The sequence below is a fragment of the Amblyomma maculatum genome, unplaced genomic scaffold, assembly GCF_055883805.1.
Source record: "Amblyomma maculatum isolate TAMU_Amacu unplaced genomic scaffold, ASM5588380v1 scaffold_37, whole genome shotgun sequence".
NCBI classification, from domain to species: Eukaryota; Metazoa; Arthropoda; class Arachnida; order Ixodida; family Ixodidae; genus Amblyomma; species Amblyomma maculatum.
The window spans coordinates 631,679-647,912 of record NW_028146762.1 but is presented as its reverse complement, the minus strand read 5'-3'; the positions used below and the strand labels follow the sequence as shown (position 1 = coordinate 647,912).

General features: G+C 40.4%; 1 protein-coding gene across 1 annotated transcript in view; it reads right to left on the bottom strand.

Annotated features, from left to right (window-relative positions):
• The window catches only part of LOC146170835 (leucine-rich repeat-containing protein 40-like), a 46,967-nt gene extending 30,986 nt beyond the window's left edge, over positions 1–15,981 (bottom strand). The window contains exons 1-8 of the mRNA XM_084586747.1: positions 15,834–15,981; positions 13,181–13,356; positions 12,159–12,232; positions 11,473–11,602; positions 9,316–9,439; positions 8,866–9,008; positions 6,396–6,659; positions 2,794–2,960 (exon numbers count right to left, since the gene is read on the bottom strand). Coding sequence (XP_084442873.1) covers positions 2,794–2,960; positions 6,396–6,659; positions 8,866–9,008; positions 9,316–9,439; positions 11,473–11,602; positions 12,159–12,232; positions 13,181–13,356; positions 15,834–15,981 — 1,226 coding nt within the window. The remainder of the gene's footprint in view (positions 1–2,793; positions 2,961–6,395; positions 6,660–8,865; positions 9,009–9,315; positions 9,440–11,472; positions 11,603–12,158; positions 12,233–13,180; positions 13,357–15,833) is intronic.
• Between the last annotated feature and the right edge of the window lie 253 nt (positions 15,982–16,234).

Below are 16,234 nucleotides of genomic sequence, written 5' to 3'. Positions count from 1 at the left end.
CTGGGCAATTCAGAATTACCATGTATTTATGTATGGTCAGTGATTCACCCACCAGTGTGACCACTTTCCGCTTGCTCACATTACTCCAATTTACTTAGGAGCTGTGTACTACAGTGGAGCCTTTTATTATCGGAGTATGACTCGAATATCGAGTAAATAAAGGGTCAGTAAATCTTCGAGTAGATGAGCAAAATCTTCCTGCTATCATAAAATGAGTGCATATATATGGCTGGTGTGGCTCCTTGTATTCATTCAGATGTGTGCTTGGTATCGGCACTAACTTTGTGACCAACTGTGTGGCTATTTTTACTTGTGTGTCACTAGTGCTAATGTGTTCTGATGTGCGAACTGATGGACAACTGTTCTTCAAGTTGTGTGCACCCAACTCTTGTGTGCAAACAACTTTCTTGCACACTTCTGGGAAGTGTGGTGGTAGCAATGCGGTTATAGTGGCAGGTGTGGCAAAGATGTGATGATTGTGGGGGTGTGCACATGTTGATGCTTGCATGGTGGTGTTTTAGTGCCTTGTGATAGTGCTTGTGTACAAATGGAATGGTTGTTGCATGAGTGTTGTACGTAGCAATGTGACAGCTTCAGTCTGCCATCTTGCTACTACACCCCCAGCAAGCTGCAAGGACACAACTTTAGTTTGCTGTTGTCTCCCATACTCCTTCAACTGCGTGACCATCTACGAGTCTAGACCTAACAACCTGGACCCAGTGGCTTATTCTGTTCTCAGTGCTGACTTCGAGCCGTGAGCAAAATGAGATGCTTGTGACTGCACATATGCACTAGATGACCAGTCCAAACGCTGTATTTAAGAGTTGTGCCACTCAGGCTGCCTCTTGAGTCTTCACTGGACTGTTGTGTGCACACTTGTGTATTTTCCAGAATAAAGAGAAGTGGTGGCTGAGTTATGAAGGCATTTTTGTACGCATGTGTGAAGTGACATCTATCCCATGTTCTAATGATTTTGTGGCAGTGGACACTGCCTTCCCCAAGCGCAGCAGGATAAAGTGAACCAAGCTTGTCAAACCAAGCCATCATGGGCACCCTGCCAAGTTCACTCCCCATCATCACAGAAGCTAACATACAAAGTAAGGTTAAAAGGTAAACTTGCAGAGGCATCATTGCTGTGCAGCATCTTAACACACTGCCAATAAAACTATGGACTGCAACAGGGCGAAATGGAGAGAAGTCCTACCATCAAACTCTTTCTTTTTAATTCTTGGTGGCACAAGTGGAGGATGGGTTCATTTGAGAGTGGGTTGATTACATGACAAATGCAGTATCATTTTTCATGATCACAAACAGCATCTCAAGTCAATTTCTGTATTTCAAACTATCAATACATCGAACTATTGGCTATCCCCTTCAAGATTGATATATTTGGGTTGAAAATTATGTGCCACTTCTACGACCTATTTTCATAAAGCCTGCAAGACTGAGGTTTAACTTGAAATTGTCAGGCATTACACATCATCTGTGTGTATCAACTGCATATACTTTCATGAGGTGCTGCATATGAATCTATCCTATGAATCATATAATACTTTGGTATTCACTGCTAGGCTTAAAAATAATAAACAAAATATGTGCTTGTCCATGTCAACCATGCACAGGGTCTTGAATATTTGAGGCCTGGGTTTGAATAAAATTTTATGCGAAATCTAATGCCCTATTTGGGCTGAAATAACGTTCACAAGGTAGCAAATTATGGTCTACATTATTTGATAAGTGATTTAAAATCAGTACTTCCCTAGATTTTCCGGGATCTACAAAAACTGCTCTCGGTGGGGTACACAATTTTCGCAGAAGAGAGTTGAGCTGCTTTGACATGGTGCGCCATCTGTCGAGCAGCGAGGCAAGCGCAAAAATGGCCGGGTTGGAGCTTGCCTCGCTGCTTGACAGATGGCGCACCATGTTAAAGCAGCTCTTCGACTCTCTTCTGCGAAAATTGTGCACACCACCGAGAGCAGTTTTTCATCGATTCCGAAAAATCTAGGGAAGTACCGATTTTAAATCACTTATCAAATAAGATAGGCCATATTTAGCTACTTTCTGAATGTTATTTCAGCTCGAATAGTGCAGTAGATTTAGCATAGAATTTTTTGTTTTTTTAAAACCTGGGCCCCAGATATTCAACACCCTGCACTAACAATCAGAAACCTGTTAAAAAGAAGAACACCAAATGCCATTTTCAGCGCATTCAAACCTAATGAAACTGAATTTTTCCAACAATATCTGCTGAATAAACACATATACAACACAAGGTGCACAGCTTACAACAAAGGTAAAATATGCACAAATTGCGGCATGCAAAAGCAATCCTTTGTTGTACAGGATTTGTTAAGTCGTCACCCAACCATCATGACAATTTTAAATGAATCATCTTCCATAGGGGTTTTCAAAATGAAGTTGAATGCTTACTTATTATAGTAGAAAGGAATTGGTACAATGTTTGCTTTTTGAATGCCTGTTTCTCACCTTTGAATCACATTTTGTATTGCTGCCTGTTTATCGTTTATTTTTCTATCCCTCAGTGCCTACTAACTTTCTGATGTCTGCATTTTCCTTTTCTTTCTTTTTTTTTCACTGAATGCTGAGGTGTTATGCGTATTCAGGAGGACAACACTCGTCAGCCATCTGTGCCTTTTTGACGGCCTCTTAGACAGACTTGTACATTTGTATCTCGTCTGCCTGAAATAAACTTTCAACTTTCAACACATGCACTTAACAGCACTCTGTTGGGACCTCAACACATTACAAGATGACCTGAAAACATCGCTTCACCTTAGTTCCAGTGCATGGGTTCTCTTGATGGCCAACTTCTCGATCGACTCTGCTAGGTCAGAGCCATCGTTGAGGCCTGCCTCTCCACTGAGCTCCTTATGGGCAGCATTCTCAGGTAGCTTTCCTAGGCGGTCCTGCATCCACTTGAGAAGATGCACTGTACCTTTCTGAGTAGAGAAGAAAAAGGATGCAATGATCATCATTGTCCATGTGATTAACATCAGTGTTGCTTGTAATCTGCTCCTTGGCATGGTGTTAAGTAAATGTGTTTCATGGAGCATTTCTATTCCTAGAACTGATTTTAGCTACTTGCACACTTGAACCTGCTACCTGATATCACAAATGTAGTGACTTTAGGACTAACCATGCTTTAACTACTGGTAGCAGGGTATTTCTTGTACGTTCAGTCACTATTCAGTGAATGTGGGCATGTTGAGAGCAGCTTTGCATCAGAATAATTTTTTTTGCAATTGTTAGGCAAAAGGAATGGAAGTCGAACTTTATGGGGCTCCTAAGGACATCTTGAAAGCACTTGTGGCTAAAATGTCGACAACCTCTGCGTCAGGATGGCTTCGAGTGACAATCAAGGTCATTACAAGTTCCATTAAAATTATGAGGGACAACATGAAGGGCAGATCAAAGCACAGCATTTGAGAAAATGAACAGAAGAATCTGGGCACTGCATGAAGAGCTATATGCTCAATGATGACCTTGAAGTTCAAGTGTACATCTTGTACACCAGGGTATCTACAAAGTGGATGTGTCCAAATACTCCGAGTTTTCTAGGTTTTCTCTGAGTGCATTTGTAAAATTTCTCGAGTGACACAGTACTGTTTTATGCTAAAACGGGCTGACACAATGCTGCCTGATGCTATAACTCTCTAGTAAGCATGTTAAAAGAATAAAGAAACATCATCCATTTTGATTGGCAAAGTGTAGAGTCTAAAATCAAAACAGAAGGCAGGCACAATAAATCATAACAAATCGACTATATTTAAAAAATGCTATAACATACTGCAAATCAAACCAAACAATTTTATATACAGTAGCTGACTAATTTTTGGACTCCAATAATTAGGGCTTCATTCAGGAACTGTTGTGCACCCCATAGCAATATGTAAATTTTCATGGCCAATAATATGGACCCTATAGTGTTCAAAAGTTCAAATTTTTCTAACCAAATTTGGTGCCAGCAATACTGTAACCAATTTTGGCTGAAGTCTCATTGTTGCGGGATGACGCAGATGCAAGTGGGCATCACTGTCACAAACAACTCTTGTGCTGCCCTGAAAGTTAGGCGAAGCAGTCATTCAAATGGACTAACTTGCTTCTATTCATGTGCCATTTGAGACAGCAACAATAAGAAACGTTCATCGTCATTGCGGTAGTCTACAATGAGTGCACAATAGGACCAATAATGAAAAATGAGACTGAACTCCACTCTGACATAGCTGCCACCACCCATGGGAAAAAATGAGGGAGTGCATTCACCGAGGCTCTCTTTCCAAAAATTTTTTTCATTGAGTTTCATCTTGCAGTATTTGCTGCCCTTAGCCATAGAAACTGAATGTTATTTGCGCGGCATGTGCATTTGTTTGCAACATAAGCATTACCTGCAGCAGCATTACAGTACATTGTGGATTTGCATGGACATGATGAAAGCATGACTGCCCAAGATATTCTAACTGAAGTGTTATAATGATTACAGCTTAGTACTCCAGTGCAATCCGCTTCTGTGGGGCACCCCAGTGCAAGTGGTGACTGCCCTGAACATGGTGCATGCTTCCTAGCGATACACATGCTTGCCACACAGGCACCAGTCAGCGTGCATGCACTGGTAGCTGCGCCTGCCATATTGGATCATCCTAGCACATGCACAGGAACGGCGTGAAGATGCTGATCACAGTAGCCGATCACGCTACGCTATAACTTCCTCTTATTGACATACAGACAAAACATGTAGGGCAGTAAAGTTTGTAATTTGTAAAGCTGTTATTTTGCAGAAAATATATTTTTTTCTAAGTACATAAGGTGCAAAACTATCACCTTCTCCCAAAGCTATGTTGCCTTCATTGCATGCAAGCACCCACAGCAGCAGAAATGAATGCTTCCATCAAGGTGGTGCACAGTGAGGGAGAGCTCATTTGAACTTGCATTGCTCTCATTGGAAACTGGAAGCATAGAAAATTTTCGCAGTTTTCTGCTGCTTCATGGGAGCTGTACCTGAAAACACTAGAAAACAAGTGGAGATGACGGTTCTTGAACAGCCCATGTGTGATTCATATGAAGTGTGCTGCCGCTGGCCAGAGCGTTGAGGAAGTGTCTGCTTTCAAGCAGTGCTTTTGGCAAACTGCTGAGATGATACATTTGACAGCACAACACGGGAGGTCTTTGGTCACTGAGGAGAGAATGCATATAGGTCCATAGTGTACAGCTCTTGCAATGCTAGTCTCATTTTAACCCTAAGTTTAGTTGCCTTTAAATAAAACTACAACTTATTTTCACTGATATCAGCCCAATTCCTAGTTTTCCACGAGTTTTTGCAGATTATCCAAACTCCCTGTCAATTCCCAGTTTTCCCAGATAGTAGACACTCTGTAGGTGAAGGATTTAATCCCCAGTGCTACCGCTTGGTTTGGTTGGTCGGTTTGATTTAATGTCCTAAAGTGACTCAGACTCTGGAGGGCTCTAGAAATTTCTACCACCTGGGATTCTTTAACGTCGAATGACATCACACAATACACATGGGCCTTGCCTTTCGCCTCAATCAAAAAGTGGCTTCTGTGGTTAGGATTCAATCCTCCATCCTTGGGAACGGAAGTTGAGTGCCCTAACCAGTGCACTCCTGTGGCAGGTCCCAGTGGTACTGCATACTCTTCAATTTTTTAATGGGCACCAGTGTTCTGCCCGCCTACAGTTCAGCATATCTGAGGTGAAATGCTTGGCAATATTGAGCTTTCAAACTCTCTCTATGCCACCGAATATGCTTTTTATGGTACTTATTTCTCCAAGATGCCTTAGAGCTGTTGTAACACACACATAAAAATTATATCTGCTCTTCTTCTTCATATGAAACCTTGCCTTTTTACAAATACATCTAACCTTGTAATGCCTGCATCATAAAAACCAATCCAGAGCTCCCTGATCATAATGCTTCCCAAACTACACTTTGAAACCCAACCATCCCTTCTAGCCACAACCTAGAGACCAGCAGATAGAACCATAAACTAGGAGAGGGAAATAAAAACTGCTGTCATTCGGCTTCAGATGCACTGAAATATATTGCTTGAATAAATGTAAGAGCATCTTATGCACTACTTATCTATCCATTTTAGTTGCTGCATCAACTTCACTGATTTTGTTGCTAGGCACTGACATAATAATTGTCCATCTAAATGAATGTTTGTAGTTTTGCCTAGTGTAAATTACAGCCCACAGGTGTCGCAACGGTCCACTAGACCTCCGAGCTAATTTTGTGTACATGGCTATAATAAAGAATTTCATAACTGGTATGATGATCAGCAGGCTTTGGAGCTAAAGACAACCACCTCTCTTGAAACATAGCTTCTAAATCTACTACTATAGACATGTGTGAGGCCCACCTTAAGAATATCTCTGCGTATGGCCCTGAGCGGATTCCCCTCCACACCTAGCCCCTTGAGGTGGGCGAGGGTGCCCAGCTCATGTGGTAGCGAGGCAATGTTGTTGTTGGAGAGGTCAAGGCGTTCCAGCCCTTGGATCATGGTGATTCTTGGTGACAGGGTAGACAGCTTATTGCACTTTAAGTCGAGAGTCGTCAGGCCGAGTAGGGTTTCAATGATCGTGACGGGGAACTCTTCAATGGCATTGTTGCTGACATGGAGTTCCTGCAGTGACAAGGCAGCAGTTTGCAAAAAAATTTTGATAAAAAGAGGAAAAGGTCTGAAACAGGTGCTTTCATACTTGCAGCCTTGAATTTCTTTGAGTATGTTTCAGAACCCTGAAGCACCCAAATCCAGGCATATAGACCCCCACTTCTTCTGCAACCATATTTTATTTTGGAAATATTGCTTTAACTGCTCAAAGCTGACTTCCCCTGCACAACTCATTGATTGAACCTGAGCATTGCCTCCAGAGTCAGGTGTGTCAATTCTTTTTTGCATTCGAGACAGGATGGTACAGAAGAAGACACCTCAGCACCTTCTGAAAGCTGCTCCAGTAACAAGCTGCGTAGTCAACAACCAAAAATTCAGACATTTGATTTTACAGACATGCTTCATTATTTACATGCTTCATAAAACTAATGTATTCTGCTCCTTAACTATTTAGTACATCTCAACTGATTATTTGATTTTTGAATTTAATTTGCATTTGCGGAAGCATCACTGCAATAGCCAAGCCCCCATATAACATGTATTGTAACGTCATTATTGAGACATTAAGAAGGTCAAAAGTCACATTATATAAAGCAAAAATTTAAGCTAGCAATATAGGGTCCTTTACGCCGTGCAGAGTAGTAGCTGCAAACAGGGCCCTGCAATGTTTTCAGAAGGCTTGACATCATGGCAGATAACAAGGCAGTGAAGCATCCCCAAAATGCATCTCCTCTGCAAACCGGCAATTTCTGGTTAGCTTTTGAATCTGGACTTCATCTAAGCCAACATGTGTGCCCGCCAGTTGCCACCCGTTGTCTGAGTGAACATTGCGCAGCAAGACTGTCAAGTATCAGAGTGGGCTACAGACCCCTTCCTTCCCATAGTGGCAGTCTGAAGTTTATTTAAACCTATTTTATTCTATAAAATTTGATTTCTGAACTGCCTCAATTTTCGGATATTTTCGCGGTTCCTAAAGAGTTTAAAAAAATGGTCATCAACTGTACACATTTTGTGGCTATGCTTGTCTTCACTAGCATTTTTTGCATGGTCAAAATTGACAATTGCATATCACTTCAATGCAGTGCAGGCTTCGCAAACTATCCAGAAAATTCTACGTAGCCTTGTATAATTGGTGCCACTTACATATTCTAACATGTGTCCATGCCCTTCTGTTAAAATGGTGCCCAATGTTTGTCATCTCAACTTCAAAATACAAGGTTTTTTAAAGCATGGAAGCTGCCAGAATTAACATGGTGCAACAAATAAAATTCGCTATCTCATTCTGAATAGAAGGAGATCAACCAACTTAAAATTATTGCTAGCAGACAGTGGTGGGAGAAATGGCCTTTACAGACAGTGTGCTTGGCCATGTATTACCCAATTACTTTCTACATTGCAACACATCTTCATTTTTGACATTTATCAAACTTCTGCACATTCTTATATAAGCTTACAAATGAAATTAAAAATGTAACTGTTGGGCTTTTTCTATGTAAATCAGCTGGTGCAACACCAATGTCACATGGAGTCCACATATACACATTCTTCTCTGGGGTCATCACTAGGGTAATAAACAACTAGAGTAATTCGATGCATGAGGGTTCACTACAATAAGATTGATATGTACCTCTTTTGCAAAAATACTAAGTCCACCAGGTTTGCTTTTTAGTCATTCAATGTACCATGGCCTGTTCTGTACAATCAAAATTCCAAACCTCTTCAATATGAAAGGAGCTCCCTCACTCCACTTATTTGAATCTTAGTACCTGAGCAGGTGTTACAATATCCCTACTACACAGCAAACAAATAAAAATGGTACAATTGCACACAGGCGGCTACTTCTTAGGATTACCATGCACTGTAGATAGAAAAATAAATGGACTGCAGGAACGATTCAATGTTTTATCTCTTCAATCATGAGGTCACCTTAAGAGCGAATGTGTAGCAAGTTAAACTGCATTAACCATGCAAAAGCACTCTAGAACAATCCTGCAACAATACCCTCTGGTCAAATGTAAAGCCCATTTATATTTTCTTTTCATTGTAACCATGTTGCTCATAGGTCTTTTTTGTCTAGAAGCCATTTTCAGTCGGCCTGGCAAGGCAAAAATTTTCAGTTAAAAACTAATAGCATGCTGATGATAGAGTATGTTACATTTAACTTCACAGAAAGCCTCCTATAGAGCTGTCAGTCTGAAAATAAATTGGCCAAGCTTACCTTGAGGCATGTGCAACCTGAAAATAGTGGAAGAGTAGCAAGTTTATTCTGCTGCACAAACAGCTGCTCCAAGTGGCAAAGAGCACCGACTGCTTCTGGCAAGTTTTTCAACTGGTTGGATGAAACATCGAGCATCTGTAATGCTTCACAAGTAAAAGGAAATGCAATTAGTACCATCATATATTGCAAATTTGCAATAGACAGCTAACAGAGTACATTTTGGCACAAGCTTGGCCAGTAGAAGATATCATTTATAAGGAACAGATAGCAAAAACAATTACCACCAGCCAAAGAGGGCCTAGGGGTCTAGTTACCAATGATCTTTGTAAGGCAGATAGCTAGGTTATTATTCAGTGTTGTTCTATAATACGTAATCAGAGAGCCTCCACAATCGGAAATTAAGATGAACTAGCATACCAAAGAACACTTGCTTCAGAATATGAGTCTTACCACTCATTCTGCCTATTTCAGCAGGAAGCTCACTGAGTTTGTTGTATGACAGGTTCAAGTTGGTTACTTGGGAAAGGAATCCTATCATGGGTGTCACTGAGGTCAGTTTGTTATGGCTCAGGTCCTGCAGTAAATTAGAAACAGAGAGAAACAAGAATTGAAATAAGTAAAGCTACGGCACGCATGAGCATTTATCTACTCAAATGGTGAAACAGTGCTAAGTCATTTGTAGAGACATGGTGAAAGGAGAGAGGGGGATAAAATTTTGGACACTTTTATTCATAGGTATTGCTTGCCATGTTGGCTGATGAGTGCTGTACACGTTCAGTCATGACTCACAATAGAGCGCAGGAATTATGATGTTTAAGGCAGCTGTTGGCAGACAAAATCCCATATTCAGGGATTGGCAAAAGTGCCTAAAAGGTTTTTGAGGCAATGCCCACCATCTCTTGCCTACCCTTGGTTTGAACGGCAAGGAAGATGACATATAAAATACTGAAGAGAGCTAGGAACAATTTCGGCTGACAAATAAGACCAATCAACGATCGTCTAAAGCATGATAATAAATTAGGTGATGAAGGCAGAAGATGATTACTCAGGTTAATAATGGAACAATGATTTGTGCTACAACCACTGATCTTATCTAATAACCCTGATGATCTCAAACACTTTATTATTACACAGCCATCCCTACACAGAGTTTACTGAATAAGAAATAAACTGGCCTAATTACTTTGGAAATAATTATACCGATATTATAATCTCTACATTAAGGCCAACGATGGTGTGAATTTCTGGATGATACAAATTAGTAAAATTCTCTCGCCAGAGCACACTGCAACTAGGCAATTTCAGGCTGTTTTGAACACTCTCCTGCCCTTCTGTGGATGACACTGATGGAACTTCAAGCAATAAGTACTGCTTGCATATTGCACCGAGATGATCACTAGTCATGTGGCATGCAGTAGAGCACTGTCAGCACACGCAAAAATATGCCATCACTCACAGACCTTCCCAAATAGCTTCCCTCCTCGGTAGCATTAGAATTCTGTTTTGAATATTTTTGTGGCGCTTAAGAAATTTGAATCGAAACCTTACATAACTCAAGTTTTTTGAAAAAAAAATTGGGTAACACTCTAAAAGTTAACCCATTAAATTAGTGCTCCTTTGTAAAATAAATGGTTAACAGTGAAACAAGGAAGGAAAAAAGCTGCATCGGAAATTCACTAGGTATACTAAAACTATATCTATCGCATATGTTTAAAAGTAAAAATAAAATCTGTGGTAGTTAAGTGTATTGGAGATTCACAAGATATGCTACAATTATATACATCATAATAGTTTGTAAAATTGTAAACAGGGGTACTTAACACTATGAAGTGACACACAATCATAGGTGTCATAATGAAGTGTTCTGGATTAATTTTAGACTACCTAGGACTCTTTGTGTATATTGGAGGTTCACTAGGTATGCTACTATATACATCGTAATAGTTTAAGTGTAAAATTGTAAACAGTGGTGCTTAAGACTATGAAGTGACAAACAGGCTATTATAGGCATCATAATGAAGTGTTCTGGATTAATTTTAGACTACCTAGGGTTCTTTTAGATGTGCACTGAAATTACATAGGAACATGGGCAATTTAGTGTTTCAACTTTACCAAAATATGGCTGCTTTGGCTAGGACACCAACAGTCTTGATAATTTATACACAATCCTTTTTGGAGGAAATGTTGACATGAGCCAAAAAGAAGTCTTTATGGCTGCTTTGGCTAGGACACCAACAGTCTTGATAATTTATTCACAACCCTTTGGGGAGGAAATGTTGACAAGAGCCAAAAAAGAAAGGCCCTGTTACTAAACTTACTTTTTCAGTACAGGATACAACAGCTAAGGTTACTGCATGATTCACATGTAGGATATGTGCAAAATAAATAGTAGCTCAGTAGCTTATTTTAAAGATAAACACTTAACACTTGTAAAGGTGTCAAAGATTTAGTTTAAATGTAAAAAGGTGTATAATAAAGAAAAATCTCCAGAACACATCTATAAAAAACTAGTAAGTATGGCTCAAGGATGTCCATCAATTATTTGAATGTATTTAATTCTTGGAGAGGTACAGTACTGCACAAAAGCATGATAAAGAAAACATTTACCATCATTTCCAAAACAGAGAGGTTAGCTATGTCCTCAGTCACTTTTGACATAACATTGTGATGAGCGATAAACTGGCGTAAATCTTTCAACTGAAAGAATGAATCAGGCAGGTTTTCAATCTCGTTGCGACTGCAAGAAACCAGAAAAAGATACTGTTGTCATAAAACTGAACATGTCTTTTTCAACAATGTGAACACTATAGGACACCAGAAGCAATAAACTTGCAAAGGTTAAGGATGCATTCCGAAAGAAATGCAATCATGAAATGCCATCTTTATGCATAACAGAGGACACAGAAAATGGGCCAACAAAGTATGGTAAGCTACAACCGTAAAAAATGCAGTAGTTCACAACTACAGAACCAAAGGGTGTTGTATCACCCACTAATTGCTCACAGGAGTAAATGAAAGCAACAATTTATTGTTTCACTCTATTCAACAAGAACAAATCATTGACCTTGTACTTATGTATTTTCATTAGCCTTTTGCTTGGGTAAAAGAAAGGCTTTAACTACAGATCAACTCTGTCACAACGTAGTAGTTCATGGTGATTATAAATATGAGTGGAGTTTTGCTCTAGATTAAAGCAGTACCTAACTGTAGGCATAGACCAAGACAATGGGTGTACAGAGGGACAAACATCATAAGCACCTAATGCCACTAGAACGTATAACTGAAGTGCTTGCCTTATGTTGAGTTTAGAGAGTTTCCGGAGCTTTCCCATAGTTTCAGGGAGTGAGACAAGGTCATTGTCATTGAGCTGGAGCAAAGAGCCAAAATAAAAGTGGGAAAAACCAAAGAACAAGACGATGAAGGTTAGTAAAATCGCAGTAGTGACACAACAGTCGTGGCTTGGCGGCTAAACTTCATATCAAAATGCATGCATCGTGCCAAAGTAGGCATTCATCATGGGCACTAGTCCTGTGGAGTCAGCCATGTTGAACAAAAATTAAAACCTCAGCAAGATGAGACATAACTGAGATAATAAGAAACCTCACTTCCTCCATGTAACCAAAAAGAGAATTATGGTCATCAGGGAAGAGGATTGAAAAGTGAGGGATAAAATATGGGTGCGAAGCTTGCTTCACAAAGGGTCTCTCTATGGCATAAAGACAAAGCCAGGAAAGAAGGTAGGCATAGAGTCCTTGATCATGGCTTCCTTCATTGCATTCTAAATGTAAATAAGTTTGTGCCAGAAAATTTAGAAAAAAAATTTTAAGTTCTTTTTATTCCAGATGCGCGTACTTCAAGCAATACTGCTATAGCAGAAGCTATAATGAAATTATGTTCGAAAGTGAAATTTTTATCGCTGAAAAACATTATATAGTTCTTTATTTAATTACAACCCATGATGCCCAGCCATACACACTGCAGGTGGTAGCTCAAAATGAGAAAGCTGCAAGCATGACATTTTATGACAAATTTTACTTGTACTCCTACAAAACGCTTCACCAATGCATTATTTTTAAAAGGTGAAACTATGAAGAATAAGACATAAAACTAGCAATGCAAATAAGAAAAAAGCAATTTGCCACATATTTATCCCTACAGTCATGTTTAGACTTCACGTCTTAGAAACACAAACAACATAAGAAATTTTCCATTCAATTTCTAATGCAAGGCATTGAACTGTCCAAGCTTCGAGCAAAATAAGTGTGAAAAGAATAGCTGATTTTCTTAGCAACAGCTTTGGCAAGCAGTTCTTTACCTCAAGGATGGTGAGGGCTTGAAGGTTCTCAATAGCCGGTGATAAGCATCGTATTTTGTTAGATGACAGGTACAACTTTGTAAGTGGCGTTTGTTCCCACCACTTCTCTTCACAGTCTTCGAGACCACGCCTCTCGTCTCCAGTAATGACATTTATGTTCCAGACGTCATCCGGAACTGCAAGACAAAGTGTTAGGGCTGTGAAGTGGGATATTCCACAGAACAGGCACCCTTTCGAAAAGCGAGTGCCTCTGACTGTATGCTTTCTTCCTTACTCTGCATTAATTGGCAAATACACAGTGCAAAAGGAGAGTGAGGACAATTCCAGTCAGCTTTTATTCTTAGTAAAATACAATTTGCTTTTCAAAATCTAATGCTGACATTGCTGTAAGAAAAAGATGTCTCATTGCAGGTCAATTTTCAGCTAGAAATTGAATTCTTTCCCCTGCCCCTCAGTCCAAACTTGTGATGACAGCATTATGAATATATTATGTACTTTGTGATTGCTGGTAGAAGTAGATCGAAGCATAGTCTAGATACAGATGCCAACAAGAAAAGTACTTAACATCATCTGTTTGCTTGCACAGGTAGCCACAAGGAGCAATGTATAATTTTGTATTTTGGCCTTTTATAGCTCCCATAATCTTCCTATTCACTAAATTAGTCTCTGTTATTAGATTACAGAAACAAATCAGTACAGGCTATCTTCATCTCACCCATGTCTTCTCGAGAGATCACACAGCCAATATAAAAACAAAAAACTATGCAAGTTTATTCATTGTGAAGTAACAAAATGCTAATCAGCATGCAACATGCAAAGTGAACCAAGGTCCACAAAAATTAGACCATTTTAGTTGGGCTAATTAGGCATATTTATAACATAAGAACATAAGAAATGCACAGTTGTGCACCCCCTTCCTGTGTAATGTGTCAATGCACTGTTTACTCACTGCTTCATAAATATATCATTGTTTTACTAAAGTATGTGAGTGTGTTTTTCAGGGCTGTGCCATGAAACATGGGTAGCAACAGCCCTTGTGGTTCTTTCCTGCAGATACGAAAGAAACAGTTTAACCTCAATAAACTTGCGAGACTTCATGCTTAACTTATTTGCACAATCACTAGTTTCAAGCTGCAACAAGCCTCACAAAAGATAGAAATGAGCACCGCTTTAGATTACATGGCAGTAATTATAGGCAGCCCATGATGAAAGTGCTTAACAGTACGTCGTTACTTTATGCTGGCACACACTGGTGCAAAACCTGCCAGTTTTCAGTTGATTAGACTGAGTGTCATAGAGAGCCAATGTACAAGTAGTTCATATGTTCATGGTTGTAATACTGCAATATGACGCCACATCAAAGGGGAAGGGAACGTCACTTAGCATATTGAGTGGGCTGTGACAGCAGCCAAACCATTGCCATCAGCATTCCTTTCACTGCTTCATTTTAAGCCCCTCTACTGCAGCCATGAAATTACGAGACGCCTGCTTCTGGGAAAGAGAGCAATGGTTAGCCTTGACAGCCTAGTAAAGAGCAGAGACATTAGTCTGCCAACCAAGATCCGTATAACTCGTGCTATGGTCTTTCCAGTTGTGATGTATGGATGCGAGAGTTGGACTGCGAAAAAGGCTGCCCGCCAAAGAATTGACGCGTTTGAATTGTGGTGCTGGCGAAGACTCTTGAGAGTTCCTTGGACTGCCAGAAGATCAAATCAGTCAAGTCAGTCGATATTGTCGACCATAAACCCTGACTGGTCCTTGGAGGGTCAAATTCTAAAGTTAAAGCTCAGTTACTTTGGACATCTTATGAGAAGAGAGGAGTCGCTGGAGAAAGATTTGATGTTGGGAAAGGTTGAGGTTCGCTGGAGAAGGGGTAGGCAGCGAACGCGATGGTTAGATGGCATCCTCGAGGCACTGCAGATGAAGTTATGTGATGTTAGGAAGATAGTGAGAGACCGGAAAGCGTGCCGTGACATGGTCCATAGGGTGACGAAGATTCGGACACGACTGAACTGAACTGAACGTGTCTTAATGACATAACTATGTAGACACCTCCTCTGAAGCACACGACCACAAGGGGTACAAGACAGCAAGTAAAACTGAGTCATATAAATCTATTCTTTTTTTTAATTCTACTATCAGTGCATGACAAACAAAAGTGGTAACGGTGCGCTATGAATTCGGCGATGCGGATGCGGATTCAGTGCATCCCGCAGTTCAAGCATATTTCACACTCGAAATTCCAGGGCAGTCAAGAGAAAGATAAATACGCAGAGCTAAATGACGTCAATCCAGCTGAGCTGCTAGCCAAACAAACAATGCATTGTTTGTCATTACGTAAGCCCTGTTAGATTGCTCCACAATATGGCGTTCTATCTACATTGGTCCACGTCCAACCGCTATGATGCGGTATCGATTTCTGTAGCATGACAATCGAGCTAACATTTATTAAGGGGAAGGAGAATAAAAAAGTAAACACTGACTTGCAGACTAGGATATCCTTATTGGTAGTGGCTTTTAATGTAAGTACAGTACATCCGGCTCTAGGAGCCTTCGAATGACGCAAAAGAAATGACAAAGAAAACCAGTTGGACGTGCTGACAGCTAATTTAGCAAAAATATTCTGAAAAGGAAACTCCGAAAGCAAACTTACCGTCACCGATTCCTCTTGCGGTCAAGTTAAGCTGCCCGCTCTTGCGGGCCATCTTTATTAGCTGCTCCATGCTGGCGGCGGGTTGCGTTTTAAGGTTCCAGGATACTTGCAGGTGAGCCCCGCAGCGCTGTGTCCGGTTGTGGGACATAAGGCGATTTATAATTAGGACACCCTCAGCTCACTAAGCCAGCAAACAAGCAGACTACCAGGCTACCTGACACAGGCAGACCGTTGCACCCACTGATCTTGCACCCTCATTTTCGTTACTTTCGCGCATGCGCCAGCAGAGAATAGAGTTACCAGACGGGTTCGAATACTCACCGCTTAAGGTGTTCGAAAAGTAGTCCAAATGTAGCCAAATGTAAAAATGTCGGACAGCCCAAAAGAGCCTAAAATATTTG